General features: G+C 52.3%; 1 protein-coding gene across 2 annotated transcripts in view; it reads left to right on the plus strand.

The window, feature by feature from the left end:
- MYO18B (myosin XVIIIB) overlaps positions 1–20,400 on the plus strand; it is a 54,863-nt gene that overhangs the window by 31,122 nt on the left and 3,341 nt on the right. The window contains exons 33-40 of one of the 2 annotated variants that reach the window (XM_068208660.1): positions 2,966–3,079; positions 3,467–3,583; positions 4,249–4,332; positions 5,218–5,355; positions 5,582–5,767; positions 13,537–13,667; positions 14,630–14,671; positions 15,437–15,598. In XM_068208660.1, coding sequence (XP_068064761.1) covers positions 2,966–3,079; positions 3,467–3,583; positions 4,249–4,332; positions 5,218–5,355; positions 5,582–5,767; positions 13,537–13,667; positions 14,630–14,671; positions 15,437–15,598 — 974 coding nt within the window. Of the gene's footprint in view, positions 1–2,965; positions 3,080–3,466; positions 3,584–4,248; positions 4,333–5,217; positions 5,356–5,581; positions 5,768–13,536; positions 13,673–14,629; positions 14,672–15,436; positions 15,599–20,400 lie in introns of those variants that run through there. The other variant, XM_068208659.1, reaches the window with a different exon arrangement.

The following is a 20,400-nucleotide window of genomic DNA, read 5'->3' on the forward strand; positions in this document are numbered from 1 at the left end:
TGGCGCGTTTCTGTGCGTCTCCTACGGCCGGGCTGGGGCGGCGTTGCCATAGGGATGCTGGAAGCGGGAGAGGGATGGGGGGGATTTGCCGTGGTTTGAGCTCAGCGGTGTTGAGTGACCTGGGCAGCGGTTCCACCTCTGTGCCAGCTCTGTGCCACCACACTGGGGACAACCCCGACTCCAGGGTGAGCTCCTAGTCCTGTGGGATGCCCTGCCATGGGACAGGGGCATCACGGGGCTGTCCATCCCCTTGTGGGCCATGTATTCCCAAGTGCCAAGCAGGGTGTCAGCTAAAGCTGCTAGCCCTCTGAAACCACTCAGGAATGGATCTGTTCTGCACATTTCCCCTGGAAACGAATGAATCTGGAGTCACGAGCAATTCCAGCAACATCCAAATATAATTGGGAGGGTCGTTGTGCATAAATAACAGCTGTGAGCAGCAGCTGTTCCCACCTGTGCTGAGGGAGAAGGGGAAGGTGAGCTGGGCCTGATGGAGCTAGAGGTGTGTCCATGCCCTTACTGGGATATCCAGGGCAGGAGATGGCCATGGCTGGGACAGGCCACAGTGGGAATGGCTATTTTTTGCACTCTTGTTTTGTTAAGTATTATTGACCCAGTGCTGGTAGTGCTGTGCTTCATTAATTCCTCAATGTTTCCCAATCCCCCAATGTTTCCCAAATCCCACTTTGGGGCTGGAGAGGTTGCACTGCCCCTGTTTTTTTCCCAGTCCCTGGTGGGAGGGAAATGTGGCAGGGCCCTGCCCTCAGGTCCCTTCCATGTGCTGATCTGAGGGACCTACATCGATGCTGAGGTGCTTCCTCTGCCCATCTCATGCCCATCCCTTCATGCCCAGCCCCATTTCTGGGGAATAATGCCCAGTTCACTTGGGGAACAGAGCTGGGGAAATAAATCTTTACTCCAGAGAGTAAAGTCATGGAGAGAGCAGCTGAGGGAGCTGGGGGGCTCACCTGGGGAGAAGGAGGCTCAGGAGGGACCTTGTGGCTCTGCACAACTCCCTGACAGGAGGGGACGGCCTGAGGGGTGAGGCTCTGCTCCCAGGGAACATGGACAAGAGGAAAAGAAACTTCATCAAACTGTGCCAGGGGAGGCTCAGGTTGGAAATCAAGAGGAATTTCCTCATGGAAAGGGTGGTCAGGCTTTGGAAGGGGCTGCCCAGGGAGGTTTGGAGACCCCATCCCTGGAGATGTCCAAGGAATTCCTGGACATGGCACTCAATGCTCTGGGCTGGTGACAAGGTGGGGATTGGGCACAGGCTGGACTTGATGACCTCAGAAGTCTTTCCCAACCTTTATGATTCTGGGATTCTTGCTCCCTGCACACCCTGGTCCTCACAGCAAGGCAGGAGGTCACTCTCTGTCCCTGTGGCTCCATTCAGTCCATCCCTGGCTCCCTCACTCCATGGCCTGTGCTCGCCTCCCTTGTGTTTGAAAAAAAGCAAACAGCCTGGATTTTGGGAATGTGGAATTTTTGCTGTGCCACCAACACCAAGACTCTGCGTGTGTTTAAAATGCCACATGATTGTTCTGTCCTTTAAACTGAAACAATTTCTAATGGCATTCATGACGACTTTCTCAAAAGCCAATGCATCCTACCACCAGCCCACGGACCTGCACGAGAAGAAAAACTTTGCTAAAATGCTACATTTCCGTTAATCAAAATCCATATGGCTGGAAGTGCAGCATTGTTTCTTAATAAGGCTGAGGCATCCATTTTATGCAGGTATTTAACAGATGGTGTTCACAGCAAACTAATGTTGTTCCACACTTCATACATTATGCATTTTTGGGGGGAATTTCAATTTATTCTTCCCAAGTGGGAAAATTCCATTACACAAAGTGAATTGGAAGCTTATGTTTAATGAGGGGTCCTGGAGACGCTTTTCTGTCTGATGGAACTGTCAGGGGTTTGGTGGGAATTGTGGCAGGGAAGAGGCCAGTCCATGACTGTGGATGCAGCTGTTTCCGGAGCAGCTGGACAGGTGGGAAAGGCCATAAAACCAGGAGTGATCTGAGTGGCATCTTCAACTCATCCCAGCAAAGCACAGAGACTTTCTTACAGCTGATGGAACGAAGTTCTTCCTTCTCTAATGAAAGGTCTCAATCTGCCCAGACAGTGGAGGGAAGTGAGCTGAGGATTGCTCCAGTTATAGTATTCCATTTCCATTATTCCCCCAACCTTTTTTTTTTTTTTTAAATTCTCAAACTCTCGCCATGGTGTGCAGCTTTTCCCGTTGCTCCCTGGAATTCCACAGGGAAACCAGGACCAGGCACAGGAAATGAGCAGTGAGCAGAGGGGTTTAATTTTCTTTTTCGTAGAGAAAAGAAAGAAACCCCAACGAGCAGGGGAAGGAACTGGATGTTCAGGTACAGCCTACGACAGCTCCTCCGCCTAGGCAAGGGGGGAGTTTTCGGGATGACGCTGCAGCTTCCAGATGTTTGCAGCCCATTGAAGATCGTTGTGATCTTAATGGCTGAGCTGTAAAACCCGAGAGCAAATTAGCGTTTATAAATGGGATCTTCCACGTGTATTTGCAAATGCAATTTACGCCACGTGAAAAGCCCATTTGCAAACCCCCGAATCATGAATCGCTCTAATCAGGAATTACATGTAATTCACATAATTTTGCAAATTAATGATCCCAGCTCTACCCCGCCGAGGAAGAGGGAGGATGTGCCATTGAGGCACTGGCTGCTGGACTCACCAGGACACTCAGCGGTGTTGGGATCTGTCCTGGGAGGTGCCAAGGAAGCGTTGCTTGCCCTGTAAACCAGGAGCAGACAAGCTGAGAAGCAACACGGGTTTAAAAGGTGGAGATTCTGTGTTCTTCAGCAGGGAAAAATGCTCTGTGGAAGGGGAAATAAACGTGGCTGTGTGGCACTGGGACAAGCACCACCAGCATGTGGTTTCTGCTCCTTTAATGATGATCCCGTGCAACTTTTCCCAGTTGGAAGAGAGCGAAGCCAAGTGTGCAGAGGCCCAGAGATCCCAGCAGACAGCAGCCCTGGAGCTGGAGAACCTGCACACGGAGCTGGAGACCCTCAGCAGAAGCAAGACCCTGGTGGGTTCCTGGAGCTGCTCCAGGGCAGGGCAGGTGGGAGGGCACAGTCCCACCTCGGGGGGTTGGCAGCAATCAGCAGCTGCTTTGCTAAACCAGCCACTACCGGAGTGGTTAATAAATCACCTCGCAGTGTTAATTACACCGAGGATATTTATAAAATGTCCCAGCGTATTTACTAAGTCTCAAAGGATATTCCTCACTAAATCAGCTGGACTGTTTGGAAACAACAGCCCCCGGGTGGTTTAATGGGTGGACAAAATTCCTGCAAGGGAGCAGCACCCCATGGTCCTGCTCTGCCTCTCTGATGGGCTGGAGGCTGTTGGCAGCACATCCCAGAGGGGATTTGGTGGGATCCATGAACCTGTGGTGCTGTGGTTCCTCCTCCAGGTGGACGAACAGCTGTTCCAGCTGCAGCATGAGAGAGCCGACCTGCTGAAACGCATCGATGAGGACCAGGAAGACCTGAACGAGCTCATGGAAAAGCACAAGGCTCTGATCGCCCAGGTAGGAGCTGGGGCAGCGTCTCCAACCCTGCGAGGGCTCTCAGCCAGGGCTGCCCTGGCACAGAGCAGGTTGTGGCCCCTGGGGGTGCACAGAGGGGTGAGGACCCCAGGACAGAGATGCTGCGAGGAGGAAGGGAAGGCTCACAGCACCAGGTCCTCTCACCTGCAATTTTTCGTCTTCTTTCAAGAGGTGTTTTGCCTTCAGTTTCAATGCTTGGGGAATCCTACAGCTGTCCCTCTGCATTTTTTTTATTCTTCCTTTCACTATTTTCTCCTGCAGAGGTTAAAAAGTGCTGCCAGACAGGCCTGGGGCTTTCAGTGCCATATCCAAACTATGTCAGGCTCTCCCAAAGGATTGTCCTGGGAGCTGAGGGACCCCAAAACTCCCATGGGAGAGGGGCAGGCTGGCCAGGCTGACAATTCATAGTCTGGTGCCCCTTGAAGAGGTGATAGAGATCCAGGTGTCTGGAAGCAGGACAACCTGGTTTCTGTCCCGATCCACAAATACATGTTTCAAAATTAGGGAAGCTGCAGTGAGCTGGGAGAATGAAGCTCCATCACGACACTCCAGGAGCAGCTCACTGTCCCAATGGCAGGAGGTTCAGGCAGGAACCAACCCTCTGCTCTGATCCCGCTGCTCCCACTCCAGATTTTCTCTTTCTGCAGTCGGCCACAGACATCGCTCAGATCCGGGAGCTGCAGACGCAGGTGGAGGATGTGAAGAAAGAAAAGCAGAGCCTGCAGGAGAAGGTAATTCCTGCAGGAGAAGGTAATTCCTGCCCAGCCTGTGGCATCCCTGCTGAGGAGTGGGACCTCTTTAGGCTGGAGAAATCTTTTCCTGGCAGAGTTCTTGGGATTCACAGCCTGGCTTCTCTCTCCTCCCCTGCTGAACTGCCCTGGCTGGCATGGGCTGACCCCGGGGCTGCCCTGGGGTGGGCACCAGCAGGGGCTACACCCCCTCGCCTCTGTGGCTGTGCCAACCCTCCTAGAGTGAGGGATTTAATTTTAAACACATGAGTAATCCCATTAAGTTAAGTGCTTTACTGGAGCGTGGCTAAGCTGCCTAGGAATCAGAAGCAGGACTTGCTCCCTCCAAGGCGGAGCGGGTGGTACTTTGGAGATTGGCCGGATAAAAGGAGACAAATTCCCCCAATTTTAGGTCAAATTCAAAATCTGAACCCGAGCTGTACCGGGATCACTAAAAGGGCAGTTTCCTTTGGAGATCTGAGTGTAAGAGCTGAGGAAACAGCCTGGTCCAGGCAGCTTTCCACAAAGACTGTGAATTTTTACGCCTGCTGTCCTCAAAGAATCTGTGAGAAGAGAAAAGCAAAGAAGCCCCAGACACGTGTCCGTGGCCAGCAGGTTCTCCATTCAAAGCCACACATCGGTGTCAGGCCTGTTCTGTGTGCCTTTAACAGCAGGGAAATTTTAAGAAGGGAGGGCAATGCTTGGCCTCATCACCTCAGGGGCCAGGAGAGACCCCCAGTGCATGTGAGGGACTGGGGAGGGGATCAGCAGAGGGGTCCAGCAGAGGGGATGAGCAGAGGGGATCAGCAGAGGGGTCCAGCAGAGGGGATCAGCAGAGGGGTCCAGCAGAGGGGCTGGGGGATGCTGACACAGCCCCTGCTCTCCCAGCTGCAGGCAGCTCAGGCCAGGGCGGCACAGCTGGAGCAGTGCCCGGCCGAGCGCTCCATCGTCAGCCGGCAGGAAGCTCGGATCCGGGACCTGGAGAGCCAGCTGGACTTCCAGGCCGTGCAGATGAAGCGCTTTGAGGTACCCCCTACTCACCTGTGCTGGTGCCAGGCAGGCCTGGCAGTGCCACCGCCTCGCCTGTGGGGACAGGAGCACCTGGGAAGGGCTGGGAGGGACAGGTGGGGGCTGGGGCAGCCCAGGTGGCTCGTGGCGCTGCTGTTCTCTCTGCGTGGGGGTTTCTGGCAGCCAGCAGAGGCTTGGTGCTCGCAGGGAGTTCCCAACACCTCACCTTCCCCTCACACCCCAGGTGCTGGTGCTGCGCCTGCGGGACAGCATCATCCAGATGGGAGAGGAGCTGGAGAAGGCGGCCGAGTCGGAGGCACGGGAGAGGGAGAACACCAGGTACTACCAGAGGAGGATGGAGGAGATGAAGGCTGACATGGACGAGCTGGTGCAGAGGGAGCTGGAGTCCAGCCGCCGGCGCATGGAGCTGGTGAGGGGGTGCTCCTCCCGGGGTTTGGGTGGTCCCATGGCCACAGGGGTTTGCTGCAGCTGGAGGTGATCCCTCATAACCCCAGGGCTGGTCTGAGGGCCCCAGAAAAGTCATTTTTGTGTGGTCCTTTGTGTGCTCTGGGTCCTGGGCTGCTCCTCTGGGAGGGGCAGGGAATTGCTTTGCATCTCTCTGCAGCCCCAAACCATTGAACCAAAGCTGTCCTTGGGGACTCTCATGTTCCCTTTCCCCATGGCTGGTCTGGGAGCCTGGACAGTCACTCTGCTCCATGGGGTTTTTTTGTGGGAAGGAGGTGGCTTTGCCTGCCCTGCTCATAGAAATGCAGTTCACATGCGGATGTGGCACCTGGGGACATGGTTTAGAGCTGGACTTGGCAGTGCTGGGGTAACAGTTGGACTGGATGATCTTGGAGGTATTTCCATCCTAGATCAATCTATGATTCCAAGTTGCTCAGGTCATTCCTGCAGCTCCTCATGCTGGTTCTCCTCATGTCAGGCAGAACCACGGTGGGTGGGAAACGCCCTGGCCCTGCAGCAGCCTCCGAGTGCTGAGTGCTGGCCACAGGGCTGGGTGTGCCAGGACTGGGTGTGCCAGGCTCAGCCCAAGCACCAGATCCTCCTGGAGCTCCTGGCCTTGCCAAACCACCCCTGTGGCTGCAGCTCAGACAGTGCCAACCAGCAGCTAAACCCACTCTGAGCGAGCAGAGCCCCAGCTGGCTTTGGAGAGCAGCAAAAATAGATTCACCTTCACTTTCCAGCCCTTTCCCAGAGTCTCTTTTCATGTTGTTTCTTCCAGTAATCCAAGGGAAAGCCTTGCTCCCGGGTGGTAATTGAAAGATATTGCACTTCTGCTGGCAGCAGGGCTGAATTAGGAGCAGTTATTTTATCAATAATCTTTTAGTTAGCAATCAAGGAGATCTCAGGATTTATTCTGCCCCAAGGCTGCCAGCCTTCCCGAGGGGAATGGTGAGAATGATTCCCAATCCTCTGCCTGCGCCAGGGTCAGGCTTTGCCCTTGCTTGGCCAGGCTGAGCCTTGCCTGCTCTGGCTGCCAGAGCAGCCTCGCCTGGGCATGGAATCTCTCAGATGCTCTGCAGAGCCATGAGAGGTGAAGTGAGAGGCTCTGCTGAGGTGCCATGGGCATTCTGGGCTCCCTGATCCCAGTAGGATTGGGGAGCCGAGGCTGTGGGTGCTGTGACATTGGGTGTTTGTTGCAGCTCTGCTGGAAGGGCAGTGTTTGGAATGTGGATTCTCTGGCTGTTGGGATGGGGGTGGGTTCTTTTTGCTGTATTTTTGAGGTTGTGCCTATATTTTTAGAACCTTTCTGAATGTTTCATATGGGAATGTAAGCAATGGGTGAAGGAAGGTACAGGAACCTCTTTGCACTCTTGTGTTCTCCCAAGTAAAGCATGCAAAGAGGTCTGGAACAGATTTTTGAGGCATGTCCCTGAAATAAGACACAAACCCCCATAAACAGCTGAATTTTAAGGCAGGACTGAGGGCTCTGGGTTTATCCAGACACTCAGATATTTGGGGTCATCTGGCATCTGCAGGAGAAAGGAGCAGGTGGGCTCCCCCAGACACACCTCCCCATCCCAGCTTTCCCATGGTGATTGCTCCATGGGAACTGGCTCCGGGGACTGCTGTGACATTCCTGGGAGCAGAGGCATCCCCCAGATTGTGTGTCCTCTTAAGAGCACTTGAATTAAACATGGGGCAGAGCTGTGATCGAGGAGCCCAGCTCAGCTCGTTGGGAGCCTGGTGGGGAGCATCAATAGTTAATAGAAAGCCACTTATGGCTCTGCTCCTGCTAAATCCCCCATCAATTATAAATCCAGCCTGAATTATTCACTTGACATTACTTAAGTCATGCTCTGCTCCTAACAATTTTTTAAGAACTTATTTAAATACACGGTGGTGAGGTTGTGGACTTACCACACACAGTCGAGGTCTAAAGGGGGGTGTTGAAGGGACAAATTTCTGGCAGAGACTGGGTTAAAAATCCTGTCTTGTTTCAGAGCTGCCTGCCTGTATATGTGTATATATATATATATATATAGCATATACATAAAATATACAAAATAGAAGGTATTTTGTTCTCACACCTCATATTTATCAGTGGAAAATCCCATGCCACCGTCCCCAGCCAGGCTTAGGGCATGTATTCCATCCCTCCTTCTTTTCCCACCCAGTTTAGGGCAGTTGGGAGGCAGCCTCGTGCCATTCAGCAGGGAACATCCAGTGAGGAGCAGGGATGAGAGCTGGCTGCCAGGCAGATGGCTCTGCCTTATGAATTTTGTAAGAAGGATGGGTTTTGAACACTTTCCAAGCATGTTTGGTAATGATGGGGGTAGGACTTGGCCCTGGTGGACTATCTTTGCTCTGGCTGCACATCCTGGGTTTCCTCCCTGGAGCTGGAGCTCCTCTTCCAATAAAATCTGGATCCCAGCCTGCAGCAGCTCCTCATTTCTCAGCTGGTGTGTTGACACCCAGAGCTTGACAGGCCAGCCCCAGTCCCCTGGTGTCCTCAGACCATAGCAGAGTCATGGTGAGGCAGGAGGGATGGATTTCCAGCTTGGGGAGCTTAAACCCAAAGATGGCTCTCTGTGTTCATCATGTGTGCACAAACACTCGTGCTTGTCCCCTGCATGTGTCCCCTGGTGAGGCTGCAGTGCGGGGAAGGAGGGAACAGCCAAGGGTGGAACAGGGGCTAGGAAGGGTGGAGAAGGGCTGGGAGCAGGCATGTGATGCTGTTGAGCCAGGGATGGGCAAAATGACTCGCATGATTTCAGAAGGCAAAATGAGTGTTTATTTAAAAGCACTTCTCTCTTTTATAGAGAACCTCATGAACATTAATTCCATTGGTCTTAAAGTAAAAACATTTCACCTGACTGGTACACTGAACTATGGTCAGTGTGGTAGAACATATCTATGAACAATATGAACGTAAAGCAAGATAATAGATTGTTTACATTCCTCTCAGACATTTTCCCAGGCTTAGCCTGGCAGAAATCTTTCTCTTTTTCTCTCTGACTGAACTGAGAATATCCACAGGCATGGAGCAGGGATGTGGGACAATGAGTGGCTGTCATGGTGTCTGGGACAAGGCAAAGTCTGGGATTTCCCTGCTGAGGCTGCTCTTAGGGAAGGATGGTGCTGGCTGTGCTGCTGCTGACTGCACAGCTTGGATTTCGTGGCAGATTTCAAGCATCTGGATGTGGACTCTGGGATGAAAACTCTGGAATGGGCTCCAGCCATAGGTAGGAGCCTCTCAGGTCTCTTCTCCTGGAGAGCCAGGTGCCTTCTTGATGCAATGCCTGGAGAAAAACAGAGGCTGACCCAGCTGGGATGAAGCCCTGTGAAACGCGGACGAGAAATCAAAACCCCAGAATTCCAATAAAGATTTGTAGGGATGGTATGTTTATTACAGCGCTGGGCGTATGTGGGGACCGTTCCCCTTCAAAGGACATGCGTGCCCCTGAGGACTCCCGATCCTTTTTTATTACCCCTTACTAATTTACATATGCATAGAATATCACAATAGGTTCATGCATATTCATTCTGCTGATTTCGAGTTGCACTTACAGCTAGTTACACTTGTAGCCAGTTCTTTGTCAGAAAGTACAGAGAGAACTCCTGGGTCACTCTGCACTGTCTGTTTCAAGGTCCGAAGAGTCTTTCTTATCTCTTCAGCTTGGAAATTTGCATTATTTCTTCTCAGCTGGGGCAGTTTTGCTAGTGCTACAGTTACCAGACTAAACAGCATATTTTACTTATGCTAGCAAGCTCAAAGAGGCACATTTCACCTGAATCCAGATGGATTTAAACCCTGTTAAATTTCCACTCTGTCTCACCTGGCTGGTAGAGGCACAATCCAGGGACTTTCTGGGTCTCCTCCTGCCCCTCTGTACCCAGCACAGCTCCACTGACCCCCCCCCCCACTGAGCACACCAGGGGGGCTGGTGGGTGCTATCCTAAAATCATCTTTCTTTAATGAAGCTGTGAAACTCATCAGCACAATAATTAACTGATTTTACAGAAAATTGAAGTACAGGTGTGAAGATACTTTTCACACTTTTTTTTTTTTTTTTTTTTTTTTTTTTTTTTTTTGTGAGAACCTCAGAGTAAATAGTGTAAATAACCTTTTATTTTTCTGGTTCTTTTGCTGGCAGATCTTTGTGCCCTGGCTCTACTATGGCCACGCTGTGTAACACAGCAGGGCTGGAACTCCAGGATTAGGGGTTTTTGCTTGTTTGCAAACTTTAAAGGGGTTTTTTTTGGTGTTTTTTTTTTGTTTGTTTGGGTTCTTTGTGGGGGGGTTTAATGTTTTTTGGGGTTTTTTTTTGGTTTTTTTTGGTTTTTTTTTTTTTTTTTGTCTTTTTGTGTGTTTTTTTGGGGTTTTTATGGGGTTTTTTGGGGGTTTTATTGGTTTTTTTTTTTGTTTGGTTTCTTTGATGTTTTTTGTTTTTTTTTTTTTTTTTCTTTTGATGCTTCCAGTGAACTTGAGAAGCGAAGTGGGAGCTGTTTGTGCCTCCAGCTGGGAATGCCACTCTCCCACCCAAGCAAACGCTCCGCTCCCAGCAGGGTCCTAGCAAACCCTCTGATGTCTCCGCAGCTCTTGTCCCCATCCCCGCCTGCTCCGGGGTCTTTCCAGCCGCTCTTCCCTTCGAGACCGAATGTCTTTGAGGAAGTGTAAGGACAATTATCATCAAAGGCAGCCGGTCCTTAGAGGTGAGGGCAGGTGATGGAGGAGCCAGGAGTGAAAGCTTGGCTGCGCTAATTAGGGCTGCTGTGATTCTGCTTTGCTGTTAAAAGAGTAAATTCCTCAGGTATCCATCAGCTGCTCAAACACCAATTACATGGGGCTCGCCCCATCGCGCTCCAGCCTTCAACTGCCCAAATTTTGTCACTTCAAACTTTCCGAGAACCCCGCGAGTTAATGGCTTAATTAAAAATAATAATGATGGATGAATTCCGCAGGTGTACGCTAAGTTATTAGAAGAAAAGCGATCCAAGTTGGACTAATTAGATTGCACTTGCCTTGGGGTGGATGGGAGTGAGCAAAGTTGGTGTTGTCACAGCAGAACCACAAACAAAAATACGAGGTGGTGACAAGGACGTGGTGCTGGCCTGGGAATCCTTTGGAGTCCCACTGCTCGTTTTGTTTATCTCCTTTTAACTTCCCTTCAAATAATTCTGAGGCAAAATTAGTTGGGAAAAAAAAGCCTCTAAAGGAAAAGACGGCTTAGAAATCCCCTTCCATGAGGGATGTGCAGAGTCTTTTCAGGAGTCCAGCTGAGAGCAGCTCCCTGTGGGTTTGACAAGTGCCAGGCATCACTGAGTAAGCTCCTGTCCCCTTGTCTTGGGGAAACCTTTAATCCAGGCTCCCTGGCAGCAGGAATCAACCTCAGCCTTCTAAAATCATGGTTTCTGACCCACCAGCAGAGCCAGTCCTTTGCTCTGGGGCAATATCTCCCCCAGTGTGAATGGGAGAATCTGGTTTGGAAATGTATTCAGAACCAGGCAGAACGTATATTTTATTTATTTGTGATAAAATATACATCAGCCAGGGGCTCTGAGCTGGTCAGGCTGGTCCTGCTGTGCATGTCTGACTGGTTTGGTGTAAGCAGCCAGAGATGCTGGTGCCAAAAGGGGTTGAAGAGCAAGAGGATGCTCCTTTTAGCCCCTTGGGTCCATGGTGCAGATTGCCCAATAATATGAGTTTTCCCCTTTATTTGTCCCCTTTTTCTGCTCAGAGGAAACAAAAAGCCAGCTCTGCCCAGTGTGAGGGTGTTAGTTCTCAGCCCAGGAACTGTGTGAAAAGAGAAAAGCTTCTTGGATTTACATTTAGATAGAAACAACGTGTGTCAAAGGTGTCCAGCATCTCCCTGGGTGCCAGGGGCCTAGTGCTGGGATGGGCCTTGTCAATTTGTGTTCTGCAGACAGTATTTTTCCCTCTGAAATGGAATCATTTTGGCAAAATTATTCCTTTCCTTGAGACAATTGTAGGGTATGGAGAAAAACATGAGGTGTCTCAGTGGATGAGATTTGGGATGTGGGGTTGAGCAGTGTCAGCTCTATTTTCTGGCTCACATTCAAATCACCCCTTGGGTGACCTGAAGGTCACCCACAGTCCCCAGTGTCAACCCAGTGCCCTGAAGGTCCCCCTCCTGAGGCCACCAGCATGGGTGCCACAAAATGTGGGTGCCAGGGATGTCCTGGGGTTAGCAGGTGGAGCCCCAGCTCAGCAGCATCACCTGGGGTGGTCCCTTTCCTCTCAGCATTCCCAGGGTCATGCAGAAGGTAGCGAGGTCAGGGGGTACCCCACCAGCCAGGGGGACCCCTCCAGCCCCAAGGACATTCTGTTTGCTGCTCCCACAGCCATCCCAGGGGATTTCTCTGTCCATGGCCAGAGGAAGTGTGTTTGGGGTGCTGGTAGGGGGGTACTGTTCCGTGCCTCCCTGCCCACCCCTGTTAACAAGGGCAGAACAGAGGAGTGGGATTAAATGCAGCCACTGAACTATATTTAATTTGTGCCATAGCCTGCAGATGCGGAGCTGGGTCAACAGAGGTTCTTATCAGCCTATGGAAGGGCTCAGCTCTTTATCAGGCAGCAGTTCCACTCCCTGCTCCTGCAGTCCCAAATACTGAACCCAGGCACGTGGGCACGCGGAGCTTGGGGCTCTTTTCTCCTCTCAGGTTTGGTGTGCCCTGTTCAGAGCCCTGGAGCTCCTTGATGAAACACTTCCCTTGATGAAACAACTCCTTTCTACCTTCTGCCCGAGCCAGGAGAGAAGTGAAGGGCTTGGAAACACCAAGTTTCAGAAAATTTCTCATCAGCAGGGCAGTTTTCCCCAATGGCAGCGCGTTCCCGGGAGCCGCTGTGACGCCGTGCGACCCAAACGGGGCTGTTTCTTTTCATGTTTTGATGAACTGAGATGCTCTTCCCCCAGAGCCTGTGTGCCTGGTGATTCCAGGCCTTCCATTATTTACTGTGACAGTGTGCCAGCTCCTGTGCCGTGGCCTGTCACAAGGCATCCCTCACCTTGTCACCGCTGCCGTGGCGATTTCACAGCTGGCAGCTTCAATCACTGTGGGTCTGCTGCTCCCTCCTCTGTGCCCTGTGATGGTTACAAGAAGCAGGAAGGGTTCCTTCCCAGCTGGAAGGACTTGGAATGCGATGAGCATGGGTGCAGGGCCAGGCTGGTGTCCTTGGTGTGCGAGGTGGGTGATGTTGGTCCATGGAGCCGTGTGGGTCATGTCAGATTCTGAATCCTGGAATGGTTTGGGTTGCAGGGACCTCAAAGCTTATCCTGTCCTACCCCTGCCATGGGCAGTGACACCTTCCACTAGTCCAGGTTGCTCCAAGCGCTGTCCAGCCTGGTCTGGGACACTTCCAGGGATGGAGCAGCCACAGCTTCTCTGGGCACCCTGTGCCAGGGCCTCACCATCCTCACAGGGAAGGATTTCTTCCCAATATCCCATCTACCTCTGTCCTCTGGCAGTGGGCAGTCATTCCCTGTGTCCTGTCACTCCATGCCCTTATCCAGAATTCCTCTCCAGCTCTCTTGGAGCCTCTTTAAGCACTGGAAGGTGCTGGAAGAGGCAGTTTATGTTCACTGGCCCCACAGGGCAGGGTGCAGCTAACCAGCCCCGACAGGCACTGGGAGCGCTGGGGTGGGGGTGGGATGGTTTAGCAGTCACCCCACTCGCAGCTCAGGTGCAGACCCTCACCTGGTGTCCCCTGTGCAGGAGCAGCAGCTGGCAGAGCTGGCAGAGGTGAGGCAGGTGCTGCAGGCTGACCTGGGCACCTCCATCCGCCGCATCGCAGACCTGCAGGTGGCCCTGGAGGGGCTGCGTGACAGCGACGACAGCGATGACAGGTGAGGAACGGGCTGGGGGGAGCTGCTCTGTGCTGGGGAAGGGGCAGCAGTGCTGGGCAATGCCAGGATCATTTCATGTCCTCATCCTCACGTGTTCACGCTGCGTGGATGAGCAACAAACTTTGTGTTAATGGAAGGTTTCATGGAAAGTGTCACTCATGAAATCATTCTGGCTGGCCCAGCTTAAAGAGAGCAAAAAGGGTGGGAATAGCCCCATTTGTACAGCAGGTCCCTGGCCGCAGTTTGTTGGTGCCCCAGCGCTGGGTTCATTGAGTGAAAATCCTGCTTTGATCATCCCCAGGAGCTGGAGGAGCCAGTGAAACTGGGTGATTGGGTAGATGGTTTTAGTAGGGAAAAAATGAGGAAAGAATTCCAGTGCATTTTTCAGGTGTTATTTCTAAAGCCCTTCAATTTTCCCCTCTGCCACACAGCTAAAGGGGCTTCATGACAAATGGAGACAAAACAGAGAAATGAGTTTAAAAGGGAAAAAAAAAAAAAAAAAAAGAAAAAGAAAGCTGAGGTGTGCTTGTCACCGCTTGCTCTTGCTCTGTGTGCTGATTAAACCAGGGAAGGGTGAGATAGAAACCGTGAACTTAGGCACTCACTGCTTCCCAAAAAAAAAGAGTGATTTCCAGTGCAGCCGATGCATCAGTGGAGGTGAGAAGTGCTTCCCGGCAAGAACAGCAGCTGCTGCCGGCAGGAGCAGCCCCAAGCATCGCTCCCCGTTCTGCTCCCTCCTTTTGCCCCAGGATCTCGTTTGCAGCCCGGCCTGACCCGTGCGGGGAGCAGGGAGGGGTCTCCAGCCCCATCCCTGTGGCTGTTTTGGGAATGTTCCCCGGCTCAGCCCAACCCCTGCCCCGGCCACACCGGCTCTGCTGCAGTTGGGCTGGGAAGTTTTGCACCTCGTGCTGGCTTTGGGGTCCCCAGGAGCCATCGCTGACCCTCTCCTGTGGTCCTTGCAGCGTGCGGACGGCGCGGGAGTCGCTGTGCTCCAGGAGAGACACGTGAGTGATGCCAGGAGATGATGCTGCCAAAGGACAGAGCCCGTGCCTGCTTCTGCCACAGCTCATGGGGCACCAGCTGCTGCACTGAGGGGTTATGAACCCTGCAGTGTCTGCTGCAGCTGCATGAACGGGGCTCCCACTGGCATCCAGATGTGCTGGTGTTGTGTGCCCTGTGCCCATCGACCCGCTCCCGTTCCCTGGGAGCTCTGGCTCTTATCCCGAGGGATGCTTCCGCTCCTCTGGGCTGTGCTTTGAGAGATGAAGATGATCTGTGGCTTTGAAGGAAAACTGGGATCCTAAAGGATTTCATCCACTAGACCTGGTCTGGGGGCTCCTGGTGGGTGGGCTGGGGTAGCTCCAGCTCTGGGGGAGCCCAGGGGTGCACAGGACCCAGTGGGGTACCCAGGGTGACAGCAGCTCTGTCACTGCAGTTCCAGCCCTGGGGAAGTCCCAGGGTGTGTAGGGCTCTATGGGGTGCCTGAGGTCACACTGGCTCTGTCGCTGCAGCTCCAGCCCCAGGCAGTGCAGGGTTTTCCTGCCCAAGGTCTACAGGGCACTTGAAAAAGCTTGAGGAAATAATGAACGGCAGCAACAATGGTACAAGGACCAGGCTGCCTGGAAAGGTTTCTGTTCCCTGTGCTGGTGCCACAAACCAGCCCGAGCAGAGCCCACCAGCTGGAACTGCTGTGGAGGAGGTGCCCAGAGTGAGCCACAAGCCCTCCTGCCTGCACCTGCAGAGCTGACGGGTCTCTCCTGTCCCCTCAGGGATGCCTGCTCCACTGTTGGCTCCGTGCTCAGCCTGGAGCCTGCAGAGAGTGTCAAGTCCTGGCCGAGCTCCTCCTCAGGCTGGACGTCTCTGGCGGGTGCCAGCGTGGCCGGGAGCATTTCAGCACCGTCCATCGGCAGCCGCAGCACCCAGAGCCTCAGGTAAGGGACCCCAAGCCATCCTGGGTGTGTTGGGGAGTGCTGAGATGTGGGGGCTTCCTCTGGGCTCTCTTGGGACGTGCGGAATGGAGCTCAGAGGGACCTGTGGTGTTTAAGGTCAAAACACCAAATCAAGGGAGGCAGTCACTGCCACGCCAGGATCAGTGAGACACCAGATGAAAGTCACTACATCAAAAACATGCTTCAAGCAGGAAAATATCCCTTGATGTATTCTCTGGAGATAATTTAAAGAGGCAATGCAGCCTATTTGAGGATTTGTATGCCATATGCTCGCTGCTGAGGGAGAGGGATGTGTTTTTGCTGTTCTAATATCAAGTATGTTAATTTTTGATGGTGATGATGATGGGCTAGGAGAGAGTTGGAGAGGGGTCCGAGCATCTGCACGGCCCACATGTCCCTGCTTTGCTCTGTGGGTGCCCAGGTGCCTATCCTGAATTAGTGCCCATCAGAGGGACCACCCAGTCCAGAGAAAAACCCCATTTCTGTGTCACAGAGAAATTTGTGTTTCATGTGTGAAACAATGACATGGCTTGAGTTTGGAAAAGCTCTGTAAATCAGGGTCTGGGGCTGCATTGTGGAGGGAGGTGGTGAGGATGGAGGAGGGTGTCAGATCCCCTTGGAGGTTTGTGAGGGCAGAGATGGAGCAGGGACAGAGTCCTGGGGCAGGGAGCAGAGTGGGCTCCAGAGAGCACCCTCCCCCAGTAGGGAAGGTGGAAAAGGTGCCAACCATCCAAACTCAGGGTGGGCAGGGCTGGCAGTGCCCCTGCTTGCAGCCCCTGTGGTTTGGGGCCTCCCCACCCTGCTGCTTCCCCAGGGATGGTGTCTCAGGACATGCATCACTACTTTTAGAGTTTTTCTCCCCATAACCAGGGCAGGTGCCAGGCTGAGGCTGAGCACAGCTCACTGCAGCTCCCTCCTGCTCCCTGCAGGTGTGTAGGTAGATGCTCCAAGATGACAGGATTTGTCAAGGCTGTGAAGCACAGTTTCACTGCAGACATTAGTATTAATCTCCCTGCTCTGATTCTGGAGAGCTCCGTCCCCACAGCCCCCACCTGCCTTGTACAGGAGAATCACTGTTGTCAGAACTGATGTTCTGAAGAGCAGTTCCCCTGCAGGAAACACCCTGGCTGAGCTGGAGCACTTTGGGGAGGTACAAGGCAGAGTTTAAGAGCAGTCAAGCAGGGCAGAGACCTGTGGGGAGATCACAGAATCCTGGAATGGTTTGGGTTAGAAGGGACCTTAAAAATCATTTCATTCCAACTCCCTGCCATGGGCAGGGACACCTTCCATAGACCAGAGATGAGTGGGAGCCCTGAGAGCAGTGGGCTGAGCTCACTGGGACCCTGCTCAATAAATAAGGCCCTTCCTAAGTGCTGCTGAGGAGGCTTTGGTCCAATTGACCCAACTGTGATCACTAATGAATGACAGAAAAACAGGCATTGTGGCTAATATCTTATTTCTGAGCCAAAACACCTTGGGTTTATAGTAGAAGATATGCAGGCTTTCAGATTCGACATCGGGAGGGATTTCCTCATGGAAAGGGTGGTCAGGCCTTGGAAGGGGCTGCCCAGGGAGGTTTGGAGTGCCCATCCCTAAGGAAGGTGGCACTCAGTGCTCTGGGCTAGGTGACAAGGTGGGGATTGGTCACAGGTTGGACTCAGTGGTCCTGGGTTCCTTTCCAGCCTCAGTGATTCTGGAATTCTGGCGTTTGCTGGGATTGGTCACAGGTTGGACTCAGTGGTCCTGGGTTCCTTTCCAGCCTCAGTGATTCTGGAATTCTGGCGTTTGCTGGGATTGGTCACAGGTTGGACTCAGTGGTCCTGGGTTCCTTTCCAGCCTCAGTGATTCTGGAATTCTGGCGTTTGCTGGGATTGGTCACAGGTTGGACTCAGTGGTCCTGGGTTCCTTTCCAGCCTCAGTGATTCTGGAATTCTGGCGTTTGCTGGGCTGCCTGTGGCCCTTGTGAAAAGAGAATTGTCCTGAGCCCTGGCCACTGTGTGTGACCACCACCCTGGAAGGGGCAAATTGCAAGGGCTGGTGTGGGAGCTGTGTTTGGCTGCAGCTCATCTAAGATGGAAATAGAGCGAGGAGGGGATGAAATGCAAACAAACAGGAGACGAGACTGGAGGTAATAAAAATGAGATCAGGGAAACGAGCTCTTCCTTATTAAGATTCCTTTGTCTTATACAAGCTCCCAGTAATGAAAAACGAGTCCTGCTCGTGTTGGCTGCTCAGCACCACATCTGGGGTGTTTGCTGAACAAACAGCTGCCAAGAGCCAGAGGAGAGCGAGGAGCTCTTATCACCCCTGTGCTTACAGGAGGGAGAGCTTTGATTAACGTTTCCTTTAATTCTCTGCTATTTAAATGCCTGTACAATACGCTGGCCAGCAGAGCTAAGCCTCCATAAATATGACACAGCGCAGGGTTAGAATAAATATTATTTTTTTTTTTTAATGAAGAAACCAATTTAAAAGTTTATGTATTTATTGTGCCCCTTTCCAGGCAGGTCAGGGTTGTGCTGTGTTGGGAGGTTATCCAGAGGTGCAGTCAGGGAGTGGATCCACAGCACAGGATCTGCCTCTCCATCCTGCATCCCACAGGACTGGGGCATCCACAGCCCTGGCATCACCCCAGGATCACCCTGACAGCAATTCCCCTCCCACCTTGGTTCACAAAACCAAGAGCCCTGGTCCCAAGGCTGCTGGGGATCCGACACGTTTATTTTTAACCACGATTGTGTCAGAAGCAAATCATTACGTGGGAAACTGGGAGCTCTTGTGTAGATGACGGTGTGACAAGAAAATCCTCTTCTGACAGAAATGAGGCCAATTTCTCTTCCCTCCCTGAAATGGAACTGTCTTGGCTTTGTTTATGAGCTCCCAGGAAAAGCATCCCAGCCACACTTTTGGCCCTGGTCATGTGTTGCAAAGCATGTGTGGATTTTATTGTATAAATTATTTCAACTGGTATAATTGTAATCATGCTAATTGCTATGTAATCTTCACTAATTATTGTTGTATGTATTTGATTTGGTGTGAATGGCAGATTGCAGAGCTCTGTTGGCTTCCAGGTGCCTCCCGGGCATCTTTTGCTGGGAAAATCATCTTCCCTGAGGATGATGCAGGAGCAGGGCTCTGCTCAGGGCTGGAGGGGCTCATGGTCCTGCCTCCTGTGGCATCACCTTCCTTTGGGACTGCCTGTGTCTTCCTGGGCTCATTCTGAGCCCTGGGAATTTGTGCTGGGAATCAGCCAGGAATTTATGGGTGGGCAGAGGATGCTGCAGGATGGGGCGTGACCGTCTCGCTCTTGTGTCCTGCCTTGTGAGGAGGATGAGGATGATGAGCCATGGTTTTGGAGGGGATTTTGGTAGGCATAAGGGAACAGTTAAAGAAACAAATCATGGAATGGTTGGAATGGGAAGGAGCCTTCAAAATCATCCAGTCCCACCCCTGCCATGGGCAGGGACCTCTTCCACTATTCCAGGTTGCTCTGAGCTCTGTCCAACATGGTCTTGGACGCTTCCAGGGGTGGAGCAGCTACAGCTCCTCTGGGCAGCCTGTGCCGGGGCCTCACCACCTTCCTAAAGAGGAATTTCTTCCCAATATCCCATCCAACCCTGCCTCTGACAGTTTAATGGGTGCAGAAAATAGGAACTGTTGGGAGAGACAAGGACGGATGGGGAAGTCTTGGCCTTTGGCTGGAAACCAGCGCATGGAGAGCGTGAGGTTCCTGCTTGGACTCCGGGGCTGTGTGGCCCTTGCCAGCCTTGGAAGCTGGAACAATCCCACCTTTGCCGCTTTCACTCCATTTCAGACTCTGAAGATTTTCAGAAAAGCAGTACCAGTCTGTCATGTTGAACAGGACAATAAATACAGCGTGTTCAGTCCTTGTTCACAGCCCATTAGTGGCTCTCGCATCTCCACTCACTTTTATCTCAGCCTTAAAACCCAAATAAAAACCCTGATGCCGGTGTTTAATTTATGAAAGCCATTCATGCAGCACACAGGTTACAATATTATTTGTAAACGTGCAGAATGAATGGAGCAATTTCTGTACAAAACCTCACCGAAGGATTACACCAGCCATTTAAGTAAGATGCAATTTAGGATCCTAAAATCCAGCACTATTGAAATGTCTCAAACTATTCATCAGCTGCGGTGCTTCGGCAGCATCAGCATGGGATGGCCCTGAAGGGTGCAGTGATTCAGGGAGATGAAATCTCTGGTTGATTCCTTTTGTGTTGAATAATCAAATGATTTAGGCTGGTTAAATGAGCAGGGAAAGGTGGTGGGGACCAGTTCAGGGGGGTACCTCTGTGCCCTGGGCTGTGCCAGCGGGCGCCAGGAAGCTGGAGCTGCTCCATTGCCCCTTCCCTTCTGCAGACACGCATTTCCCAGCTCTGGGAAGCTGTTTGTCTTCAGCCCATCTCGGCATGTAAATTATTTCACGGGTCAGCAGAGCCTGGTCCGAGAGTCCCGGGATTATCCGCTCCCACCCCATTCCCATGGCAACAGCGGCATTCCCAGGGCAGGAAGTTTCATTGTGGCCATGAACAACTCGAGCGCTGCTCCCTTGCAGAGATGCATTTGTTGTTTGGGTCCTGCTGCTTTGCTCTGCCCTGTTCCCTCTTTTTCCCTCCTCCTTTCTTTCCCAAGTTCACATCCCAGTACGGCCAGACCTCGGTTCCCTCGGCTGAGCAGTGACGGGGTACCTGGGAGTGGGGACACTGCCAGCAAGCAAATGCAGGTGCTTGGAGGGGTCATAAAGTGTCCCATCAGGGGCT

This window comes from Anomalospiza imberbis, chromosome 18 (assembly GCF_031753505.1).
Source record: "Anomalospiza imberbis isolate Cuckoo-Finch-1a 21T00152 chromosome 18, ASM3175350v1, whole genome shotgun sequence".
NCBI classification, from domain to species: domain Eukaryota; kingdom Metazoa; phylum Chordata; class Aves; order Passeriformes; family Viduidae; genus Anomalospiza; species Anomalospiza imberbis.